General features: G+C 52.3%; 2 protein-coding genes across 5 annotated transcripts in view; one reads left to right on the plus strand and one right to left on the minus strand.

Moving 5' to 3' along the window:
• Positions 1-21805, minus strand: HPS4 (HPS4 biogenesis of lysosomal organelles complex 3 subunit 2). Of its 4 annotated transcripts, XM_048822047.2 has the most exons (15): positions 21145-21684; positions 20029-20745; positions 18723-18813; positions 17683-17826; positions 15739-15846; positions 14519-14635; positions 14288-14382; positions 11395-11467; positions 10271-10307; positions 9407-9503; positions 8666-8774; positions 7835-8524; positions 4335-4467; positions 3738-3846; positions 1-1468 (listed from the first exon to the last, which is right to left on the minus strand). In XM_048822047.2, the coding sequence occupies exons 2-15, from the start codon at positions 20067-20069 to the stop codon at positions 1297-1299; spliced, it is 2016 nt and encodes a 671-aa protein (XP_048678004.2). In that variant the 5' UTR covers positions 20070-20745; positions 21145-21684; the 3' UTR covers positions 1-1296. The 4 variants fall into 4 exon arrangements, with proteins under 4 accessions (XP_048678004.2, XP_048678001.2, XP_048678002.2 ...); XM_048822044.2 differs by lacking the exon at positions 21145-21684 and adding an exon at positions 21711-21805 and having other exon boundaries at positions 7835-8774; XM_048822045.2 differs by having other exon boundaries at positions 7835-8774; positions 17683-17808.
• The window catches only part of SRRD (SRR1 domain containing), a 5132-nt gene continuing 4101 nt past the window's right edge, over positions 21800-22830 (plus strand). The window contains exons 1-2 of the mRNA XM_048822050.2: positions 21800-21957; positions 22675-22715. Of these exons, the coding sequence (XP_048678007.2) occupies positions 21830-21957; positions 22675-22715 (169 nt within the window). The 5' untranslated portion in view covers positions 21800-21829. The remainder of the gene's footprint in view (positions 21958-22674; positions 22716-22830) is intronic.

A 22830-nucleotide genomic window follows, 5' to 3' on the forward strand; every position in this document is an offset into this window, starting at 1 on the left:
TAGTAGTGAATGGATGAGTCCTGTGGACTCCTCTTTATTTTACTTTATTTCAACTGCCACATAGATGGTCATGCACAGAGCAGCTGCAATCTGTGAAATACACAAAATGGTCTCAGAGAGATGACAGGTGTCAATCACCTGGCTCAGGTCTACGCTGCCTTAATTGCTAATCTGATGCAATCCATAAAGTTGCCAAAAATGAAATTCAGTTTGTTTCAGCAAAGATGGCAGCTGTGAGGAGCTGTAAAGCTTTTTTGTGTGATCAGCTAATGGGCTCTGCAAATACAGTAGAGCTGAATCCAGGGAGGTAGCAAGAAAGCAAGGAGGTAAGGTCAGCTTTGGCAGTAAAAGTGTCTCCATAGGAGGAGTGGGAGACAGACCGAAGTCCTGGGTGCAGATACAGCACAGGCCCGGGCCCTGCACCACAGGCTGTGAGCACAGTGTGTTCAGGCCTGTATATGGATATCATAATGGCACACATGAAAGGCAGGGATGCTGCGGGGAGACAACAGGTTACAGTTGTTTTCTGCTCTTGGTGGGCAGTTTGGAAGGCCAGTGTTAAGCAGCTCACCAAAGTAAGGAATGCTGTAGACAGATGGAGGGACTAGGAGACCTCCCAGATATTGCTGTGATAAAAACCTAAGTGCTTCGTATTACTGCAAGACAGTTGTTAGTTCTCCTTCTATTCCTGTTAGTCTGACAATATGCAGAGCTCTGTTAATTCAAGGTGAGGCACTACCTGGTGATGGGATCATTTCTGTAGCTCCAGAGGTGTAAATAATTCAAAGTCTGACTGACTAGGAGCGTAGGCACAGGAATTCCATAGCGAGAATCAGCGACAGACCGCTCACAAAGCAGGTTTTGCACAGCAACCCATCACCCTGTGCAACTGAGAGCAAGCAAATTGTTCGCTTTCAGTCAAGGCACGCCAGGTGCATCAGCAGTGAGTCCTGAGCAGCACTGTGCCAGTGAAATCTGCCTCCTTGATTCTTTGGAAACAGTCACCATTTCCTACCATACTAGACCTCGACAATGCAAAGTGGCCCCATAGCAAGCACACAGCATGCTGGGTTACCTGGCAATACAGAACACCATCCCAAGGGCAAAGCACTCAGCGGCTCCAGGTTACGCACTGTTTAACCAACCAAGGATACGACACGCAAATAAAGCTTTGTGCCCCCAGGTTCTTTAAAGAGCAGCTGGCATGGAATAAAAGTCCTGGCATATTAGCTTATTAGAGACAGAGCTTCTTCTGCCTTGGATTTGGACAGGCCATTCCAGGTGGTCAAACCACGCTCAGAGTAGATTCACCCCGTGCTTCAGCAGCTTTTGTTTGGCCTTGCCTGGTAAGCTGAACGCACTGTCATGAGGGTTGGGAACCCCTGAGTTGCGCAGTGGAGCAGCCAGCTGCTGGAAGTACGTTTCCTGGACCAGGTTCTGGCAGGCATAGACGGCAGTGGAGGCGTTCCTATTGGGGCAGGAAGGAAAGCAAAGGTCAGGGCTCTGGGAGACAGAAATAAGCACCCTGATGGTCTTCGCAAGTTCCATTAGAACACATGGGAGCGTGACACTAAACTGCCAGCTCCAAGGACTAGAATAAAGGGTGCTCTCAGAGGCATGGGCACCCCAACTGGCTCTCCTCCTGCTGGACCACTTCATAAGAGCAGGGTGCACCTATGTCTGACAGCGTGAGCAACAAATGTCATGTACTAAACCCTGGGAAAACAAAAGGCTGACAAGGTGCCCCACCATCAGACAGGTCTTGATCTCCTCCCAGAAAAGACCCACCTCCCCTCCCCAACCCACCCAGTCAGCTGGGATTAACCCTTCCACTGCCACAGCTACACCAGATATTCACCCTCCTAAGCATTCACTTGGCTAGCTGGTAGGCAAACCTAGGACACCAAGGGCTGATGGATAAACACTCTGCACATGTATCAGCCTCCTACTTTGGAGGAGGCAGAGTCCCTATTGCTGGCTGGGAGTGGCTCCCCCCACAGTACCCGTGAAGCAGGGAGCTGCCAGCATGAAGATGTCGAGCAGCTGTTCCAGGGGACACTGTGCCCCAAAGCTGATCTGACTCACACCTGCACGTCAAACTCTAGCAGGACAGCTCAGCCAGCCAGTTTTAGGTGGCAGCCCCTCTCTCCATGGGGTCTGTAGCCAGCTAATGATGTCTCTCTCTATGCATGCTGTTCCCACAGTAATAAGAGTCCTGGATTCCAAGGCCAGAAGGGAGCATTGGACCATCTAGTCTGACCTCCTGTACAGCACAGGCCAGAGACCTGCCCCCAAATCATTCCTAGAGCAGAGCGTTTAGGATGACATCCAATCTTGATTTAAACATAAGTCAGTGATGGAGACTCTACTCTCACTTGGTGAATTGTTCAGTGGGGAATTACTCTCACTGCTAAACATTTATACCCGAGTCCCAGCCTGATTTTGTCTAGCTTCAACTTCCAGCCACTGGATTGTGTTACCTTTCGCTGTTAGACTGAGGAGTCTTATTGTTGTACCCCCAGAGGTACTTACAGACTGATCAAGTCACCCCTTCACCTTCTCTTTGTTAAGATAAGCAGATTGAGCTCCTTGAGTCCATCACTAGAAGACAGGTTTTCTAACCCTTTCATCATTCTCATGGCTCTTCTCTGACCCCTCGCCAGTGTATCAACTTAACGCACTGACCACACTGGTAGCAGCCATGGCAGCTCACAGCAGGTCCCCCGTCAGGGGCCTAGGCTGGCTCACAGTTTGCTGCCTAAAACCATCTAATACACAGGGGTTGGTTTGTTGCAGTGTGGACCCAGGCCTGTGTAAACAGATAGCCTGAATTCTCCTCCTTCCTGCTACGTGTGCTCCTGCTGTCACTGCGTGCATCCCCTCTGGGCACGGCAGCGAGGGAGAGCTGCTCAGAGTTTCCCAGGACGCCTGAACGCTAACATGATAAGGCAGCAGAGTAGCCATGGAAGTGCAGGCATGGCTGTGAAGGCCAAGCAGCTGGTGTGGATACAAACGGAACCAGTTCCTTGGGATCAGTTAAAGGAACAGGGTGGAGGCAGTGACCGTGACAATAGGAAAGGCTCTGACTGCGATAAGACCATCTGGCTTGCAGCATCAGAATTTAGTTTGTCACACACATTACAGCTTGTTTCCAACCCAACAAGCCATGCAAGAAAACAAAACTAGACTGCCAATTTCCAGCGCCTTTGGCTCTAAGCCAAGACACAAGTTTACTAGGAAGAGCTATATTTAAAGCTGTAGCTTAGAACCTTATGGTGCCAGGAATTGGCAACATTCTAGCAGTACGTCTTCATCCAAACCCTTGGCACTACTCACTCTGCTAGGAAGATCAGGCCCAGATACACAGCACCCAGCCCTACTTGTGGGCAGCAAATCAAACGGCCTGTGTTTAATTACTGAACATCAGGAAATGAGTTGAGCTGACTGGCCTTTGGTGAGAGGCAGCTCTAGGATTATGGAGCGTGCAGAACACAATGAGCCTTAGAACAGAGTTTGTAAGGTTCCCTTGCCTCGCTCTCCTGGGTCCTACACAGAGCTCGTCGGCCGGGATTTCCAACCAGCACGACTGTACCTCTTGCAGACAAGTAGCTTCAAGCTCCTCATCTAAAATGCAAGCGGGTTCTGAAGTGCTCCCCACTCTCCTCCTCACCCTATCACCTCTGGAAGTGAGCGGCTCCCATGGCTGAAGAGAGGAGGGGGCGCCAGGCAGCCCTTACCTGATTGTCATTTCAGAAGCAGTCGGGAGCTGGTTGAAGTCAGAGTGGATGAGACTAGCAGCTCTCAGGAAGTGCTGATCCTGAGCGCCCAGTACCTGGGGCAGGTTTGCTGCAGAGGAGGAGGGATAGGTTAGGAAGCTGCCTGTGCAGGGTAGTTTGCCCCAGCTGGGTCAGCAGGAGAGGATGCTGGATTTCTGCACCCTGCTGGGGCGGTCGGAGAATAGAGCCAAAGGAACACCCCGTGTGACTCAAAGCTGGCATGATGGGGATGAAGGTATGTTATTGGCTCACAGAGTCCTCAAGCACTGCACAAATATAAAGCCAAAGTAATTTCCTGAAGAGACTATGATCCAAGAGGCTCGATAGGGTGGAGCCCTTTGCCAGCGGGATCTTAAACCCAGCAGGAGCCCAGGCCGTTTCTGAAGGAAGGATGGATGAGCCGGGGCTGTGCTAACTGCAAACAGTGTTTCAGGCAAATGTCTGGAGCATGAGATCTTAACGCATGAAACTTAAAGCAAAGCTCGTTCTCCTGTCTAACTCCTCTTCTGGGTGTACTGCAAAACAGCAAGCCCTAGAACCAAGAAGACAAGCCCTCACCTGTGAGTACGTTCTGAATGCAGTCATAGTGAGTAAAGCTGTAGGTGGCTTTGGCTGCAGAGGAATGGTCTTTCGGGAAAGTCTCCTTCAGGTGAACCTCCAGGCCATTGAGAGAAGCCAGACTGCTGTGATACTGCAAACAGTGCAACACAAACGTGCATCAGAGCGGATTTCCCTGTTTAACAAGGGCTGTAACCCGCTCGGACAACAAACATGGATGACACGCAAACGATCCCAGGGACGGCGAGAAGGACCAAAATGCTGGGTCTAATCCAGCCCAGGTTGCCAACCCCTGGAAGCGTTATCACCTCAAGGCTGTTTGGTATTAATTGGTGGATCTCCGTCCATTCATTGGCCCACAAGTCAGTGACACAAGGGGTTTGGCAAAGGACACCACTGTGGGAAAAGGGCCTTTCAAGCACCAATTGCAATTCACCAATGGGAGGATGCAAGACTCAGTGACTTTACTACCTTCCAGTGCTTCTCTATGGGGCTCCCATTTTCAGAAGGCACTGTCTGCTACTTTTTGTAGCAGTAACCGAATAGCCTGTTGATTACTGGGATGGTAGAAGCCACTTGCTTCTGTAACTGAAAATTAGTGTTAGGTGGGTTACAGTGTAATACAGTTGAATTGTGTTTAATTGCAGAAGCCAGGTGGTAGATGCACCCTGCCCCTGGGTGTCCCACTGCCCCCACTCTCCCTCCAGACAACGGAGCTTTTCACAGCTTCAAAGGGGGTTTTAACCCTCCTCCCACTGAGCTGGATGGGCTTGTGGAAACAGCCCTTCTGCCCCTGACTCCATTCAAACCACAGCACCCGAGACTAAGATCCTCTACAAATAACTCACGGGCTACAATTGATCCCAAGAACACACTGCCTCAGACTGGGCATTAGCCGATGGGACTGCTGCCCAACAAGACACAGGAGGACCTCTTTGTCTCTTACTACAGTGGGGTGCCCAGACAGGCTGAACTGCCTGGATGAGGCCGGGTGGACAAGATCTCCCACTGCAGTCTGCTGCCTGTCAAATGCTAGGAAGGTTAGTTTTCTAATCCCCAAGGCTATCCCTGTTCTTTCCTCAGCTGCAGGGAGGATTAAGCCTCCATTCAACATGCTGGTGATACCAACTCTACTCATGACCCTGCTGGTCTCAGAACAGGTTCTCTTTTCTGTACAACAGAATGAAGGGATAAATCCAAAGATGCTTCCAATTGTCTGCACAGAGACAGACCTTGCATGACAATTTCTGCTCTGTCCTAAGGGTCTGTGTCACAGAAACACGCTCCCACTGAAATGGGATGGTTCGCACTTCCTGTGCCTATTCAAGCTACGTGATTAGAATGCTCTGGCCTTCTCTGGTGTCTGCATTCAAAGGCCTCACAGAGCTATACACGCATTCATTCATTCAGCCTTCCTGCCCCTGGGAGCTGGCGGTTAGTCTATTATACAGATGGATAAACAGTACAGAGAGGCTGAGTGGTTTGCCAAAAGTCAGAGAGGGTGATGGAGCCAACACTAGGACCCAAGAGTGCTGACTGACAGTCCCCTGCTGTAACTGCTAGACCACAATCCCACCTAAAACAACAGCTGGGAGGGTGTGTTTCTGCCATCAGGGACCAACAAGTATCCTGCACCTAGAGGAAGTGTCCAGTCAAAGGGACCCCGTCACATCAGGTCTGGCCCAAAATTTAGGCAGTGTAAAAACAAGCTCTTGCAACTGCAAAGCCTAAGATCAGACCCAGTGTTCAAAAGATTCAACTCCAACAGGAAGAGCTTTGGTGAACAGCTCTCTACAACATCCGCCACCCAACCATAATAGCAGTGCGGTACTGCAGGAGAGCCAGAAAGGGAAAGGGACTCGTCCATATTCACTGCCCAACAGAAATGCAACCCACCCAGCTTAAACACTGCATATGGGGATACTGATTATTCGATGCCTCCCACTCAATCACAGGCTCTAATGCTGTGGGTAAAGCACTTTGGACCCCACATGGGCCCCATCTCTTGCTTTAGGAATTTTTGCATGGACTCCAAGGGGAGAAGTGGGCCAGGTGTCTCTCAGCTAGCAAGTGGCAATTTAAAAACAAGGCACAAACTGGCAGGGTTAGCTGGGCCAGATTTCCCTTTCAGCTGTTCTCTCACTGAAGAGCGAGACAAACAGACCAGAAGGCAGGGTGGAGCAGACAGAGGTCTCCAGCCAGCCGGGTTGTGGCCAAGCAGGAGATGATCAGGCATTGCAGAGCTGGTGAACACACACTCCCTCAGAGCCATCTGCAGAACCGCAGTACCAGCTTGCAGAGCCACAGCACCCCCGGCAAATGGGAATCAGAAGCGGGGCCCAGGTGCCATGGGTGGGGTGGAATCGGCCTGAGACAGAGAAAGCTAGCACTGCACTTGCCAACCACTTGGCTGGTTTTCCAGCATGTCCCTTTCTTAGTGAGTCACTCCTCATTTACTGCACTGAGGGGGCACCCCTGTTTACAAGGTGACAGCCAGAAGGTCACAAGTCCTGCATCTTACTGAGCACAGCTCAGAGTCCTGCCCAATTCAGAATGAAAACAGCAGTGGACACTGGGAGCTGACTTAACAGTCTGGGCTTGAGTCTGATAGCTAAAGAAATGAGGGTATTACTCATGGGCAAGGTCCCTGGGGAAGGGAGCAGCCCAGCCTGGATGTTAGCTCTGCAAACTCTAATGCCTTAGAGAAATGGCATCAGCTGGTGTGTCCTTCCCCAGCAGCCCAGAGCATTTCACTGCATAGCACCACTGGACGCTGCACACTAACCAAAGCCAACAGAGGGAGCAAGAGAGGCATTAGCACTGGGTTCTGGTACCCCACCTTGTGACGCCGAGTGCCCTCGTGATGCTCTCTGATCACATGCCACAGCTCCCCGGTAGAATGACACCAACCTGCCAGGCCCCATGGGTAAGGAAGCCAGCTGCATGGGGCTGTGAGCAGCCACGCATTCAAACACTGTTTCTTTTTCAATGGACTTGCCGCCAGACACACAACTCACTGGTATCTCTGGAGTCACAAGCGGTAACGTGGAAGATTGGAATTAAACTTCAGAAGCAGGGCTAGCTCTCTGCTGCTGCTCTGCCTGCGTAGCACTTGGCATGTGGTTAAACCCTCCAGGGGAGCACAGACCAGGAATCCTGCACGAGCCACCCTGTGAGCTCTGCTTGGGACACTGGAGTAGGGCTGGCTATTTAGTCAGAGGTTACAACTACTCAGTCACAGCAGCATTCATACTTTGCTCATCTATAAACACTGATTAACTAAGGTCTAGACCCTTGTGAGGTAGGCTGGAGGAAGCTGAAGCACATGGAGGTAAAGGGACTCGTCTCCAAGGTCACAGAGCAACCGATGGGAGAGCTGGGAAACAGGATTCAGGAGTCCAACTCCCATTCTTCAGGTCTGGCCACCATCCACACTGCCACAAGACAGGAAGTGTAAGAAACATTTGCTAATTTAAAAAGGCGACCTTTTTCTTACTTACCACATCTTCAATGGACCCCTGGTCATCCTTAAACTGCTCCTCCGCCAGCAGCAAGAGCACTAACCCTTTAATTCTGTGAATATACAAGATCATCTTAACCAGCTTGGCCTGATTGCCCGACACTGTGCAATCTACTGCTGCTAGACAGTCCATCCCAGTAGTTACTTGTGAAGGCAAACCGTTCTCTCTGCTCTTGGGAGAGCCTGGGCCTTCTGCAATGCCACTGCGTAGGCTCTCCTGGACTTCAGCAACAGGAAACCGGTTCCTACCATAATCTTCAGCAGGGAACTTCTGCCTCAACCGTACAGCACTGGGCAGAGGTTCCTGCCCGGAAGCGTCATCCCTGGTTGCTCCATCTCCTCTTTTGAAGGTTCTGTTTTGGCTGCTAGTGTCTTGACAGTCTACACTCGACAGATTGTCATGTTTGCTTGAGCAGCTTGTCGTCATCTCTTTGGAAGGACAGCAGGTGGAGTGGCTGCCACTGGCTGTGTGACGCCTCTGGAGGCTGCAGCATTCAGACTTCATCCGCTCACTAGTGTTAGAGCTGGTTACAGGTTCCGTAGTGCTTCGACCTTCCTGCCCCAGGGCACAAGGCTTTGGAAAGTCAGAGGACCCCAGGGCCGCACTTGTGTCTCGAGTGTGCTCTGCAGCGGGCAGTTTGGAACTGCTGGGCAGGGCTCCCAGCTCTCTCTGCAACAGAGGGGATGGTTTCAGCAGGGTAGAACTCAACACCGGGCTTTTGCTGCCTGGGCTGCTCAGTGCTCCATCTGGGGGATTCAGAGCATCTTTTGCTTTGGCAGCGCCCCAGGCCTGTGGGGGGGGCTCTCTCACCACAAGGCCATGCTGGCCTCGGGCTTCATCAACCCGGGCTGAATCCAAGAATGCCCGTGAGTGGAGGGTGATCTTAGATCCTTTAGGGTTTGCTGGAGATGTGGGCAACCTAACAGGAGACAAGATTAGACACTCGGTTAACCAGTAAGTAGCAGTCACTTGGGGAATCGGGCCAGGAACGATCAGAAAAACAAACCACCGTCTCCTGTTCAAAACCTGATCCACCCTCCGTCGGAGATTAAATCCTGCCCCAGCAACGGAGGGGCTGGCTGATCTCATAGGCTGTGCCCACCTCAAACCTCTAGGATCCTCACTGTAAGGTTAGGTAGAGAGTGAGGGACTTGCAGAGCAGTACAGTCCCATCACCTGCCCTGGGAATGCGGCTGCCTTACACTCAAGCACAAAGCACAGAGGCTTTACTCAGAGCACAGTGGGCCGAGAGATGACAGCACAGCCAGCCAGTCAGTCTGAGGCGGGGAGGTGGTTTTGCTTTACATAGAGTACAGCAGCAGAGAGCAGCTCAAGCCCTTTCCTCAGAAGGTGGAGTCCAGCCAGTTAGAGCTATCCAGCCCAACAAGCATCAGACGATGGTAATTTTAACAACTCGACAGTACCCCCTTATTTGGGGCTCTTGTTATTCTTAGGGAAGATGGCAGCAGAAGCTAGTGAGCCCTGGCTCTGCAGTGGGATGGTCTCAGCTGCTGAGAAGACCCTTTGCTGCATCACAAATTCACTTCCTACCTAGTCATCCACTCTACTGGAAAGTCTCGGAGTGCTGTGGCTTCACCGTCCGTTAGGGAAACTGGGAGAATGCAGACATCCTGAGGCAATGCGGGATCTGCGAGAGCAAAACCACACACAGACCCAGCGAGAATTAAAATGTTTGTACAGACACCAGACTCCATCAGTGCAAAGACCTCCTGGAGGAGGAGAGGAAGGTGGCCTCTGGCCAAGGCCTGCAGCCTGGTTGTGCAGGCTATGGCACAGGACTAACCAGGCAGCCTTTTCCTGATCACTTTAGCAAACAACGCCAGGCACAGTTAAATACCCTGTTACTTTTTCTGACTGTCCCAGAGACACAGCAAAGGATGCAAGGAGAGGGCAGAGGAAGAGCTGCCTGAACGAGCTGGACATTCTCAGGTCTAACTCAACAAAGGGACTAAGGACAGAGTCAAGAAGTTACGAGTCGCTGTTCAGAACTTGAACTCCTGCCTTATGCCCCAACCTTTACACACCCTCTGCTTTCATGTTTTTGTCACTGACCAAGTCAACACACACCACCGTGTGGGACTGAAGTTACAAACATCTGCTGTTAAGGAGTCCACAAAATTTGTGGGAGAACCTGCCCCTAGATGAGGAAATAGTGCCTAGATCCACCTCACGATACCCACTTAACACACTTTGGGGGGCAACTGTCCTACCCAAATGGATACACCTGGAACTTTAGCTGTGGCTTCAATGGAAGCAGCATGAAGATCTGCCCCGTGATGTTTTAATGGCAGTAGAGGGTAAAATCGGGCTCGCTGAGGGAAACCAGGCCCACAAATGGCCGTATTCTCCTGCGATGCAGTTCCCCATTTACAGTGTGCGACTAGTGTGGCTTACCATGTTCCTGCAGCACCTCCCCACCTCCAGGTACGCTCTGAAAGTAAAACACACAGTTATCACTGGCCTACAGTAAGACTGTGTTCAACATTAGCCATCAGGCGCTCACACAGGCCCAATCCCAGGGGGATCTTCCCACTGACTGCAGTGAACTCTGGATCAGGCCTTGATACTGTGCTAAGGCTACTCATGTTCTGCAGTGACTTACTCCTCAGGGAGCCATGCTGAGCTCAGTGGAGCTACCCAGGGAGCAAAATATGACACAAGATGTGGAAAAGTATCACAACCTAGCCCTGACTGTCTCTGCGTAAATATGGCAGGGCACAGTCCTTGTTCATTCCTGGAACCAATGTCAAAGCAGATGCAACAGATGCTTTCCCAATCCAGTGGCGTAATGCAACTGCACACAGATCTGCAAGCATAACACCTCTTGAACAAAGTTTGAAGTTAGTAACAAACAGAAGTAGTAAACAAAGGGATTACACATGAACAGCAAACACTAAAGACAACTAAACAGTCAGTGTAACAGATCAATAAGATGCAGGGTAAGGTTAAGAGTTATTTTGATGCAAGAGCTGGGATACTCTCCTAAGAAGTTACTATACAGAACAAGTAATAGGTCTATTTATTGAATATATTTTTATAGATCAAATTGTGTTAGGCCACATGTTTACAATTCAGCAAAGGACATTTTCCAGGCTCCCATTATTATTTTAAGAACAATGGGTACGGAATTAGCAATGAGCATTTCCCCCTTGTTTCTTGGGAAGAACTGAAATCACATAATAAGCATTTAATTTTTCAGCAAATGTAAGTGGTGGTGAAAGGTGATCTTTATGTTCATTCATTCTGCATGCTGCTAAACAGCAATCTTTGGCCAGATTAATCCCAGGGTGATTGATCATTTTTGGCATCTTGAAGAGAATTCAATAGCCAAAATATTGACAGGAAAAAAGCTCCCAAGAACAGCAGCACTGACTTGACTCCTGAGCGTGAACAGGAATTTTGGATTTCATTACACAGCAGAAACATTTAACATCAGCATGAAGTGTTGGCTGGATCTATGGTGCAAGTAACTCGCAGACTGGGTACTGATGCCGCTGGGCTTGCATTTAACAACATACCTTTTCTGCAGCTTCTGTTCCTTGAAGGAGAACCTTGGCAGTGAGAGCAGGTGGAAGCTGCGTGCTCACAATCCTAGCAGGGTGGAACACAAACACAACCAGCCATGAGCAGAGTCACTTGCTGAAGTTCAGGACCCCCTCCCCGTTAGTTCAATGGAGCAGGCAGATGCAGGATATCACTCAAACTGGGCAGCCACAGATGTTCAGAGCAGGGTTCCAGGTGCTGCTCAGACCGGTTTCATACCCATGCAGTCCCAGTAGGATCCAAAGCCTACACTGTATCAACTCTCCAGGGCTGTGGTTCTTACTCTCACAGCCCCAGTACACTCAGTGGGGGGGGAGCTATGCTCTGCTCTTGCCCCACCCTGACAGCAGGTTCCGAACACAGACACCCCAGCTGAACCCAAGGGGTTTCATGGAACTGAAAAGAGGAAGTGCATCACACACTGACAAGTATGTTCTGAGGTCAGACTAGCACCTCCAGGCAGCAGTAATGGCCCATGGATCTGTGAGGCCCTTAGACACTCCTGCCAGTCCCAGGGCACCTCCTGGAGACGAGTAAGGGGAAACCACGCTCCCCTGGCAAAGCACACAGGAACTCATTGCATTCCCACAAACACCTGTACCTTACAGTCTGCATGCAGGGCCCAGATCCCAGTGCTGCTAGGATGTGCCTGTGAGCGGACAGAGCACTCTAGGTAATTACATACACAGTCCTACCCAGCACCCCCTGTGCTTCAAACCCGTGTCTGTTTGTCCCCTGCACTGGGGGCCTCCTCACATCGCATGACACACAGATGTTCCAGACAACTCCCTGCGGATTGACAGGCCATGGCAGAGGTTCCAGGACAAAACCAGACAAGACAATAGAGCAGGGGCTGCCTGCTCTTGGGGAACATTTTGTCTGGTGGGCAGGTGAGAGGATGGAGTATTTAATGTCAAGTACTATGAACAGATGGGCAGGGCAGCCCTTTAGGGATAGTCTGCTGTTACTGAACACTGGGTCAGTTCCACTCCAGATCAGCAAAAGCAAACTTGCCTGCTGGGTATTTACCATTCATTTGGGGCCTGGTTTTGGTGAGTGAAGAGTAACAGTGATCCAAGGCAAATAAAACCCAATACAGGCAAAGCCCTCGCCACTCCCACCGCAGAGCTGGGTATCGGTAGAGGAAAGGAGCATGAAAACCAGCACTACTGCAGTCGTGACACTGGCCTTTCCTGCAGGCACACAAGCAAGTCCAAGGCTTGTGTGAAACACAAGGCTTTCTCTCTGTGGCATTGGGGTGAGGCTTATGAGTTCCCAGGGGTCTCTTTGGGGATTCCTAGAAGATGTTGCGAGGAACTTGGTGGCCAAGTGGCCCAGAGTCTTTCTGGTTAGAGGAGTTTTGCACAAGAAAAGAGTTTCTGCCCATGAGAAAAATCAATATGCTGGAGAAGACGGAGGCACATGTCAGTGATGGGACCACCATGGGGAGTTCAAGGGCACCCAGGCTCTGTGCAACTCACACATGCCTGCAGGACACATCACATGAACATGAGACCGTTTCAAGCCAGACCTCCACTCCCATACGGGTTTTGCACTTGCAACAAGTTGCCTGGATGCTAAGAACTACAGACAAAACATCACCCCGTGTGATTTGCTGTGTGTGTGAAACCACTCCTATAAAAAGGATGACCTGGCTCCGAGATCATTCACTCGGACTTGGTCAGATGCACTCACGGCAAAGCAAGTCTCCACCTCTTGCCAGATGTGTCACTGACACATACGACACTGAGTGCTTCTGGCGAAGGACCTACTGACTTCTGTCACAAGGAAATGCCGGAACTCCCTAATCCCCTGGCTCTGCAGGATGTCCTCTCTCCCCAGAGGCTCTCTTTGCTCTGGCACAGTGCCACAGGTGTAGAGTCTTCAACTGTCTACAGATAATCTTTGGCTGAATAAAGCCAGCATTTCTCCTGGAGGATGCAGGCTCCCTTTTCCCGCATCCATTACAGTCAGTGTGGATAGTGTCGCCTGGCCAGCAAGGCAGTCATTTTAAGCAAACTCACTCATTATTGGCAAGGCAGGGGATGAGCAGGCTAAGAAAGGGGAAAGGATAATGCTGGTACATTTAATCAGGTGTAAGAAGCTTTTAAATGAGCATCTTGCAGACTGTGGCATTTGGAAAGCATTGCCTCTCGGAGATATATCACCTACTGAGCAGGGAAACAGCAGCAACAGTTCACCCCAAAGGCTTTTAGTTGGGCCTGTCCCCCAGCCACCCTGAGTGGCACGTGAAAGGTATTTCTGTCACGTGATGTTTGTAATAAAACAGGCACCTAGATCAAGTGGACAGAGCATGCCAGGGAGTCAGGACACCTGGATTCTTTTCCCAGCTATGCCACTGTTAGCTTATTATTTAAAATGTACATTGTGGTAACACCTAAACGTTAACTGGGTTATAACTTTATTGTGCGAGATGCTGTCCAAACATATAGGGAAAGTCCCTGCCTCAAAGAGCTCACTTGCTCTGAAACACTGAATATCTGTCCAAATGAGGCTAAGGGAGTTGGGCACTCAGATCTCATTGAAATTCACTAGGAGCTAGGTGCCTGTTGAAACCCCAGGCTTAACCCCTCAGGGCCTCTGCTTCCCCAAGTATATTTGGGGATAACAATCTACCCAGTTAGAAAAATACCTGAAGATGGAGAGTGTATATAGTAAGTAATGTCCCCGTTAGTAACTGGAGGACAGATCTGGAAGTACAGCTGCTACCCTTCTCTGCTTCCTCTCCCCAAGGGAGCTTGGGAAAGCAGCACTGGACTGTACAGCCCAAGGAGGGGATTGCCTGCAGTCGACTCTGTCTGAGAGCTGACAATCACAGTGACTGCTTGGAAGTCCTTGACTACTCACTGGCCTTCGTAGAGGATGCAACCTGCCAACACTTGAGGTGAACGCTGGCAGGTCTGCAAGATGAGAGCTGCTTTCAGTAACAGCAGGGGGTCCACCTGTGCAGGGAGAGGAACACAATCAAAACCATCAAACTCCAGGGAACAATCCAAGGAGCAAACAGAACTATCTAGGGCACTTCTCAGTATAACAAACTAACTGAGTGCTGAAGCCTGCAGAGATCAGGAGAGTTACCTTGGTTTTGTCCAAGTTCCAAAGGGAATTGAAGATCTTGTGCAGGTCACTGGTGTTTTTCTGAATATGTTCAATGTACCTGTCCCACCGTGTGCTCAGCTCCTCCCGAGAAAACACCTGAAGTAGAAAGAATCCCCATGGTTAGACAACGCATGGCTGGAGTGGACACAGGATCCAGAGTGCCCAAGCTGGTTAGGTGTGACTAGTTCAGGGAAGCGTGTTTCTAAGCACAACTCTTCAATGAAGCTTCAGCCAAAACACTAAATGAAGATCAGGAACAGAATCCAGTCTGCCCAACAGTAAAAGCCCAGCCTGCAGAGGGTTTAATGTTGCTGGACAAGAGAGGGCAGACAGCACAGGCCAGATTCCATAGAAACCCTGCAGCTTAGCCCTCAATCTCAGTTGTCTGCACTGTGCTCTACATTACTGAAAACAGAGACCAGGTGGAGAAAGACCCCTCCAACCTGGGATGGGATGCTGAGAGCCTCACTAGACAGACAGACAGAGGGAAGAGAGAGCTCGGACATCATCCAGCTCACCCTCGCAGTCCAGCGTGCAACATGGATGGCAGGAAGAGGAGCGCACGTGACTTTCGGTTGCACTTTGGCATGCAGCAGCAGTTTGTCCTGGGGCAGGAAGTTGCCAGACTCTCTCTACATGCCTCTGGAATACTGCATTCAGGTCTGGGAACGCCATTCCCAAATCTGAAGGCATCTAAGAGCCAGAAAGATATGCAGAAGCGAAGCAAGACTAGAGGAACAAAGAGTTAGATCTGCGTAGCTAGGCTAAGGGGAATGGAAACCACCTACCTGTTATTTGAGAGGCCTGAGTTCTAAGGAGCAATAGGAATGATGTACACTGGGGTGGAGACAGAATGGGGGAACAAGAGAAGGAGACTTCAGGCTGAACACAAGGAATCTTCCCATGAGGTCATATGTGGGGTCGTCTCCCAAGGGAAGCGGGAGGAGCCTCATCACTTGGGACGCTGATGACAACAACATAGGAAAGAGATTCTAGGCACTGATCTTGCCTTGTGGGGATGGGACCTAAGGACTTTCCCAGCTCGTGTTCCTGTGATCTCAGAGCTGCACTGGTGGCAGGCGGGCCAGAGGGAATATGCCAGCCTCCACATAACTGGGCAGGCCTCAGCCATTCCCAGAGAGGTCCATGCCCTCATCCTGATCAGGGAGAGACACCCAACACTGTTAATCAGCAATTACCATGTAAGCATGACACACTGGTCCATTGTAAAATCTGAAGAGTCCGATCAGTAGATCCAGAAATTGTCCACAGCTGCCATCAGGGAGTTCAATGGTACAGCCCAGCACCTTCAACACACAAGGTTACAGAAAAAAAGGTTCCTGAAGCAGCCAGGTGATGGGAGATGTGAACAGCTGCTGCACTCCCCAAAACTCAGTTTGGGAAGCCCCATAAGTAGCCATATGTCTGGGGAAAGCAAGGGGGGTCCCTGTCAGCAGAGGTAGAAAGCCAGAGCTGAAGACACATACTACCCATTCCCTCACAATCTCAGGGGCCTGACCTCTAGTTTAATGTTTAAAATGGCCGAGAACATCTTCCCCAAACGGAATACTTCAAGGCTCAGTTCGCTAGTTAATGAACTCGAGAAGAAGGTTTCCACTTCCTTCACCAGGGAACAAGGCAGTGCACCAAACTTTTGAGAATCCATGAAAGTAACTAGACTGTTGGGGGGGGTTGGGGGGGGGGTTCTGCCTGTTCGGGAGAGCTTCCTGCAGCGGGGCTTTACCCCACCTGAGTGGGACTGCCCACTGAACGAGCTGAGAACAAGCCAGTTCTCAGAGCACGTGAACACATCACATCAGAGAAACCAGATATGCCCCTAAAACGAGAAGTCCACCATCACTGCCAATGAGCTTTGCATTGGCAAAGCGCAGAGCATCCCAGCGCTTTGTTATAAGCTACATTCCACAGAGCTCTGTTTTCAGCTAGTTCACAAATCCTCTCTAGCTGTTGAATCCTATAGTTGCAGGTCTCAGCTGAATGCTGCCAGGTCATTGCCACTAGCACCCTAAGATAGGGGTGAGGAAACTACGGCCCATGGCCGGATCTGGCCCGTCAGGGCTTTGGATCCGGCCCACGGGACTGCCCCCCATGGTGCCGCAGGCCCTGCACCGCTCTCAGAAGTGGCCAACACCACGTCCCTGGAGGCCGGGGGGGGGGGGGGGGAGGGGCGCACGACAGCGGGGGGGGGGGAGAAGAAGAGGGCTCTGTGCATTGCCCTTGCCTCAAGGCACCGCCCCCCTCAGCTCCCACTGGCTGAGAATGGGGAACTGTGGCCAATGGGAACTTCGGGGGAGGTACCTGGAGGTGTGGCAAGGGCATTGCACGGAGCCCTGTGCCTGCCCCTGCCCCCACGTCCCCCCAGGGACCGTGCAGAGACATGGTGCTGGCCACTTCCCAGAGTGGTGCCATGTGGGGCTAGGGAAGGCATGCAGGGAGCCTGCCCTGGCCCCCGTGCGCACCGCTGCCACCCCGGAGCCACTTTAGGTAAGCGGCGCCAGGCCGGAGCCTGAACCCCTCCTGCAGCCCGCCTCCCAACTCCCTGCCTTAAGCCCCCTGTCTGCACCTCACACCCCTCCTGCACCCTAACAAGCTGCCCTGAGCTCCCTCCCGCAGTCTGCACCCCTCCTGCACCCCAACCCCCTTCCCTGAGCCCCCTCATACACCCCACACCCCTCCTCTGCCCCAATCCCTTGCCCCAAGCCCGCTCTTGCACACTGTACCCCCTCCCGCAACCCAACCCCCTGTCCTGGCCCTGCATACAATTTCCCCACCCAGATGTGGCCCTCGACCCAAAAAGTTTGCCCACCCCTGCCCTAAGAACATAAGAGTGGCCATACTGGGCCAGACCAAAGGTCCATCTAGCCCAATATCCTGTCTTCCGACAGTGGCCACTGCTAGGTGCCCCAGAGGGAATGAACAGAACAGGTTATCATCAAGTGATCCCTTCCCTGTTGTCCATTCCCAGCTTCTGGCAAAGAGGCTAGAGACACCATCCCTGCCCATCCTGGCTAATAGCCATTGCTGGACCTATCAAACAATACAAGTATTTAGTTTGATACAATAGTAGATACTTTCTCTTACTATTCGAGCTCCTCATGTGCCTCCTGTTTGTTGCAACTCACCCAGAGATACTCGCCATCCACCCTTACTGCAAACTTGAGCTTTCTCAGCCGAATGAGACTTGGGGGAGCACTGGAGATCTCCGTTATGCAACGCACCACTCCAGCAATCTGTCCACAGAGCAGTTCCTGCTGGTCAAGGAGAGTCTGTGAGAGGAGGAGGAGGGAAGAGTGAATTTTGCAGCATTCCTGGCAAGCTGGAAAGGCACCACATTTACATGGCAGCAGGATGGAACTGGTGATGATAAAGTAACCGACAGTGTTTACTACACTATATGGAACAAAGGCTTGATAATGCCATGCACAATGCGCTGACTTTTCATCCCAGTCACTGAGACTGAAGTCTTATTTAAGCACAAGTAACCCTACCAAGAGAACAAGAAGAATTAGCCGTCTTATCCCTAGGGGATATTTGTCCATATCACCACCACAGAATGTGGCATTATGGAGCGGCCCATAACCAAAATAGCAGAGTGCTAAAGAACAGCATAAGGTGGGCTGCACAGAGCCATATAGGGTACATCTATACTGCGATAAAATCCAGTGGCTCTGAGTCTTAGATCCTGAGTGAGCTGGCTCGGACTGCGGGGCTAAAAACAGCCATGTAGACACTCGGGCTGAAGCCTGGGCTCGGAGACCCCCCCCCCACCCCCCCTCCGGTCCCTGGGTTTCGGACCCCAGGCTCCCGCCTCAGCCCCATGAGCCCGAGTCAGCTGACCGAGGCCAGCTGCGGCCATGTCCTGGTCTGTTACTGCACTGAAGGTGCACCCATGGGGGCCTAAGGCTGGAAAACAAGGAGTGCTGTGGATCAAGACAGATATGTTGGCAGAGCTGAACCATACATGGCTCTAATTAGGTGCCTTAAAAATACAAAGAAAAATAAAGACACTTTTATAAACATCAAAGTAACAAATTTAACCAAATCCTGCTATTTGCAAGCCCCACCATTCTAAGAACAGAAGGTTGGCTTTGCATGCACTTTATATATAAAATTGTGTGCAGCTCTACACTGACAGACAATTGAGGGGGAAAGCAGGCATTACCTGAGAGGGATAAAAGTAGCAAATGCCATCTCTTGTGGGATCCCCTTCTTCCTTTACCTTTGAACCGTCATAAAGGAAAAAGTAGTTCCACCTGCAAAACCAAAGTATTGACACAATGGAAAGTGTTGGCTGTTCCCAGCCAAGTCAAAATGATATTTCTTCCCACCCCCCAATTCTCTCAAGCAGAGCTCTGCTATTTATGGTGCAATACACAAGTGTTTAAAGAACCAGGAATGGCAGACGTACATCATTCCTGCATGCAGCCTCACCCACTGATTTTGGAGATGGAATCAGGGTGGAGAAGGAAGACTCCAAGGATCTGGGCTATTAAACTCTCCCAACTTTCTGGGTTTAAAATAGATGAAAGTAAACCCATGGCTAAGCCTAGAGGAGAAGGATCACAAATCCATGCCTATTTTCCAAGTCTGATAGCACAGTGCATTTATCACTATGTATTTGGGAAAAATTCTCAACTACACGCAGCTTGGACTGGTTTCCAATAGCTTCATGGGCTCTTGGTTCATGTTGAACCTACTCCACATGTGCAAAAAAGCATGTAAAATGGGAGGTTCCTCCTGACCAGTGATGGTCTTAATAGTTTTGGGTCCTTACTGATTTACTAGACAACTTTTAGCTACTGTTTTCATTGTAGGCTGCATGTTCCAGTCATAAACTTTGTTCATAATAGACCGCAAGCAGGAGTGCTACAAAGAGTGCTAACTAAACCACATGAAGTCTGGAACAAGAGGACTGCACAATTCAAAAGGTGAAGCTAAAGGACACAAGTTATTCTCCACCAAACTTGGGCTCTCAGAGCATTCCTGAGCATTTCTGGAATGCCCCACCAGTGAGATAGCAAAGTTGGTAGGGCACTGCCTTAGGAATCAAATCTCAATTCTATCCTTGCCTCTATCACAGATGCCCTATGACGCCTGAGGCCAGTTATTTAATCTCTCTGCCTCAGTTTCCCACCTGTACAATGGGGACAATTATGTCCCTGTGAGGATAAAATTAATCAACGTTTATGTGGCATTCACATATTACTGGGACAAGCACCTTAGAGCCCACAATTCATAGCTTGCAACCCTGCAGCAACTCGCCAGAGACTGGGGGATTCTTGTACCAACACCTTAGGGAGTCTCTCTCCAGTTCCGATGCCACGGGGGCACTATACAGGGCTCAAACGTGCTAAGATGATGTGCATGCACATCTGTTGGCATGTTGCTGAGAGGCCCATTCTGTCCTCCGTGTCAGTCATGCAACATTCCCTTGCAGCTCTAGAACCTGCACAATGAGTGCTACTCACCAAGAAGCTGAGTTAGGTTCTGATAAAATGGGGCTGGCCATTTACATCAGATTATCTTAATCATGTCTTCTCATCCTCAGGAGCGGTTTCTCCTCCAAAGCAAGTGATGCAAACAGCTCATTTTTTTCCAGCAGTAAATGTATTGTTCCACAAACGCAGACTGTGGAGACTTCAGTGGGTTTTGGCTTTAGGTGATGAATATACTGGAGATTTTGTTCAAATACTGATGTCAGTAGTGATCCTCGTGGCTTATTTTCATGAAGAGTAAATCCACCAAAGTGCCTTCATTTTGGAGGTTTATCCCACAACAGCTACATGGAAACTTTGCAGAGCCTAGGCAATATTAAAGTCTCTGCAAAACTTGTGTTAATCAATTCTGAGACTGAACCAACAAAGCTACCTTATGAAAATTTTCCAAACATGAGGAAAACCATCTTAGTGCCTGCAATGAATCAGAAAGCTACAGAAAGCATGAATATGGTCATCAGAAACAAAGAGCTACAGTAAGCAGATCTCAAGACTCTTTCAAGTTTATTATTTAGTATTTAAGTGGCTATCTGTTCAAAAAGTCATCACTACACAAAAATTACTCTCAAAGGAGTGCCCATTTAGGGATCTTCTGCTGAAGATACAGTTCCTTGACTAAGTCCTTGCTTTTGTGATACAAAGCTGAATGGTTTTCTGTGGTCTCCAGTGTTGATTGTTGCTCTTCTAATCCTAGAGTAAAGAATGAATGGATTAATGCTTGGATGCCTTTGCTCGACTGACCCGTGATCTTACAGAGAGCAGCTGACAAGCATTCAACAACAGAACTAACTTGTGCATGAGTGAGACATGGGACAGAAACAAGCCTTCCATTTAAACAGCAAAGTTACATTTAATATGCTTGGAATATCATCTGGTTATTTCCGGGCTTAATCATGCATGTTGCTGACAATCAGACAGAAAAGCTCCTAACAGAAACGCAAAGAGCTAGGAAAACGATGGATCAGCTCATCTACGGGCTGCACTGGTCACTTAATTGAACCAAATTTGATTTTCCATCTTAACAACAGGAACATAGGGATTGATTTGACAGAGCAGAGCAGATCAGTCATGGCCCATCTAGCTTGCTACCTTGTGTACAACAGTAGCCGGGATCCGATTCTCCAGGACAGGCACAACCCCCCCGGAACAGCAAAGCCTGCTCACAGGAGACGGTTCGTCCTAACTCCCGTTGGTTAGCGGCTGCCCGCCAGTACCGCCTCTCAGCCACGGGCCTCGCCTCTGCCTGGGGCGCGCAAGAGAAGTGCTGCGGGCCAAACCCTGCCCCGCAGGCGCCCCGACGACCAGCCACCCGCCCCGCAAGCCGGCGTTCACCAAACGGGGACCCGGTCGGAACAGGGCTAACGCCCCGGGCGCTTCCGCGAGGCCCCCCGGCCGAGCGCGGCGCGGGCCCGGGCCCAGCCCCCGGCCGCCGCAGAGCCGGGGCGCGCGGTCAAAGCGAGTCTCGAGGCCGCCTGGTTCCCAAGGGAACGAGAGGGGGGGTGGGGGGGCGCTGACCCGGCCCCGGCCCGAGCCGCATTAGCCCCGCTGCTGCTCCAGTCTCCGCGCCGCGTCCCGCTCTCCCGCCCCGCGGGGGGGTCCGGGCCGGGCCCCACCCCCCGGACCCGCCCGCGAGCCCCGCAGCGCCCAGCACCTACCTGAGCGAAGCCACTTCCGGGGCTGGGCCCGCCGATCACATGATGCCGGCACGTGACCGCCCCGCCCCTACGGGTCGCGGGCAGGGACAGCTGTGCCCCGCCCCCTCGGGCCGGCAGGCATGGAGCAGGCCGGGCCCTGGCGCTGCGCGGGCCGCCTAAGGCGAGGCCGGGCCCGCGGGCAGCGGGCGTGGCCGGGGGGCGAGGCCGGGCACAGCGGGGCGGTGCAGCGCCGGCTCCGGGAGGCCCGGTGAGTGCGGGGCCGAACCCGGGTCATCAGCGGCCCCGGAACCCTCCCCCCGCCGTGGGGTGGCGTGTCCTGCCCCCCCCCCATCCCGGGCTCCGGCCCCGCCCCCGGGCCGACCCCCCCCCCCATCCCGGGCTCCGGCCCCGCCCCCGGGCCGACCCCCCCCCCCATCCCGGGCTCCGGCCCCGCCCCCGGGCCGACCCCCCCCCCCCGCATCCCGGGCTCCGGCCCCGCCCCCGGGCCGACCCCCCCCCCCCCCGCATCCCGGGCTCCGGCCCCGCCCCCGGGCCGACCCCCCCCCCCCCCGCATCCCGGGCTCCGGCCCCGCCCCCGGGCCGACCCCCCCCCCGCATCCCGGGCTCCGGCCCCGCCCCCGGGCCGACCCCCCCCCCCCGCATCCCGGGCTCCTGCCCCGCCCCCGGGCCGACCCCCCCCCCCCCGCATCCCGGGCTCCGGCCCCCCCCATCCCGGGCTCCGGCCCCGCCCCTGGGCCATGCAGCCCTTCCTCTGCCCCGGGACCGACCCCACCCCAGACTCCCCTGGCGGGGACCCCCCTCCTCCGCACACTCCCCGTACAGCGGCCCCCCAGGCACACAGGGGGGTCCCCGCCAGCTCAGCCTGAATCTCCCTTCACCCCGGCGGCCCAGGCCTGGCCCCCCTGCCCCGCATGGCCGCCCCCTGCCCCCGCCGCGAGGTGACCGCTGCGTTTCCCGTCCCCAGCGAAGAGCTGCTGAGCTCCCCGTTCTGGGCCCGCAGTCAGAGTAAGTCGAAGCCGCTGGCTGGCCCGGCTCTCGCGCTGCCTGGTGCGGGGTTCGCTGGCTGGGGAGAACACGCTGCCGCGGGAACGGCTGGCTGAACGGGGAGAGCAGGCCAGGG

The sequence above is a fragment of the Caretta caretta genome, chromosome 15 (assembly GCF_965140235.1).
Source record: "Caretta caretta isolate rCarCar2 chromosome 15, rCarCar1.hap1, whole genome shotgun sequence".
NCBI classification, from domain to species: Eukaryota; Metazoa; Chordata; order Testudines; family Cheloniidae; genus Caretta; species Caretta caretta.

Coding starts and splice junctions, on each gene's coding strand:
- HPS4 (XM_048822044.2), bottom strand. CDS start 20,069: ATGGCCAGCCCCATTTTATCAGAACCTAACTCAGCTTCTTG. Junction 11,468..14,287: donor TGCATCCTCTACGAAGGCCA/GTGAGTAGTCAA, acceptor CCACCCTGCTAG/GATTGTGAGCACGCAGCTTC. Junction 3,847..4,334: donor CATTCAGAACGTACTCACAG/GTGAGGGCTTGT, acceptor CCTCCTCTGCAG/CAAACCTGCCCCAGGTACTG.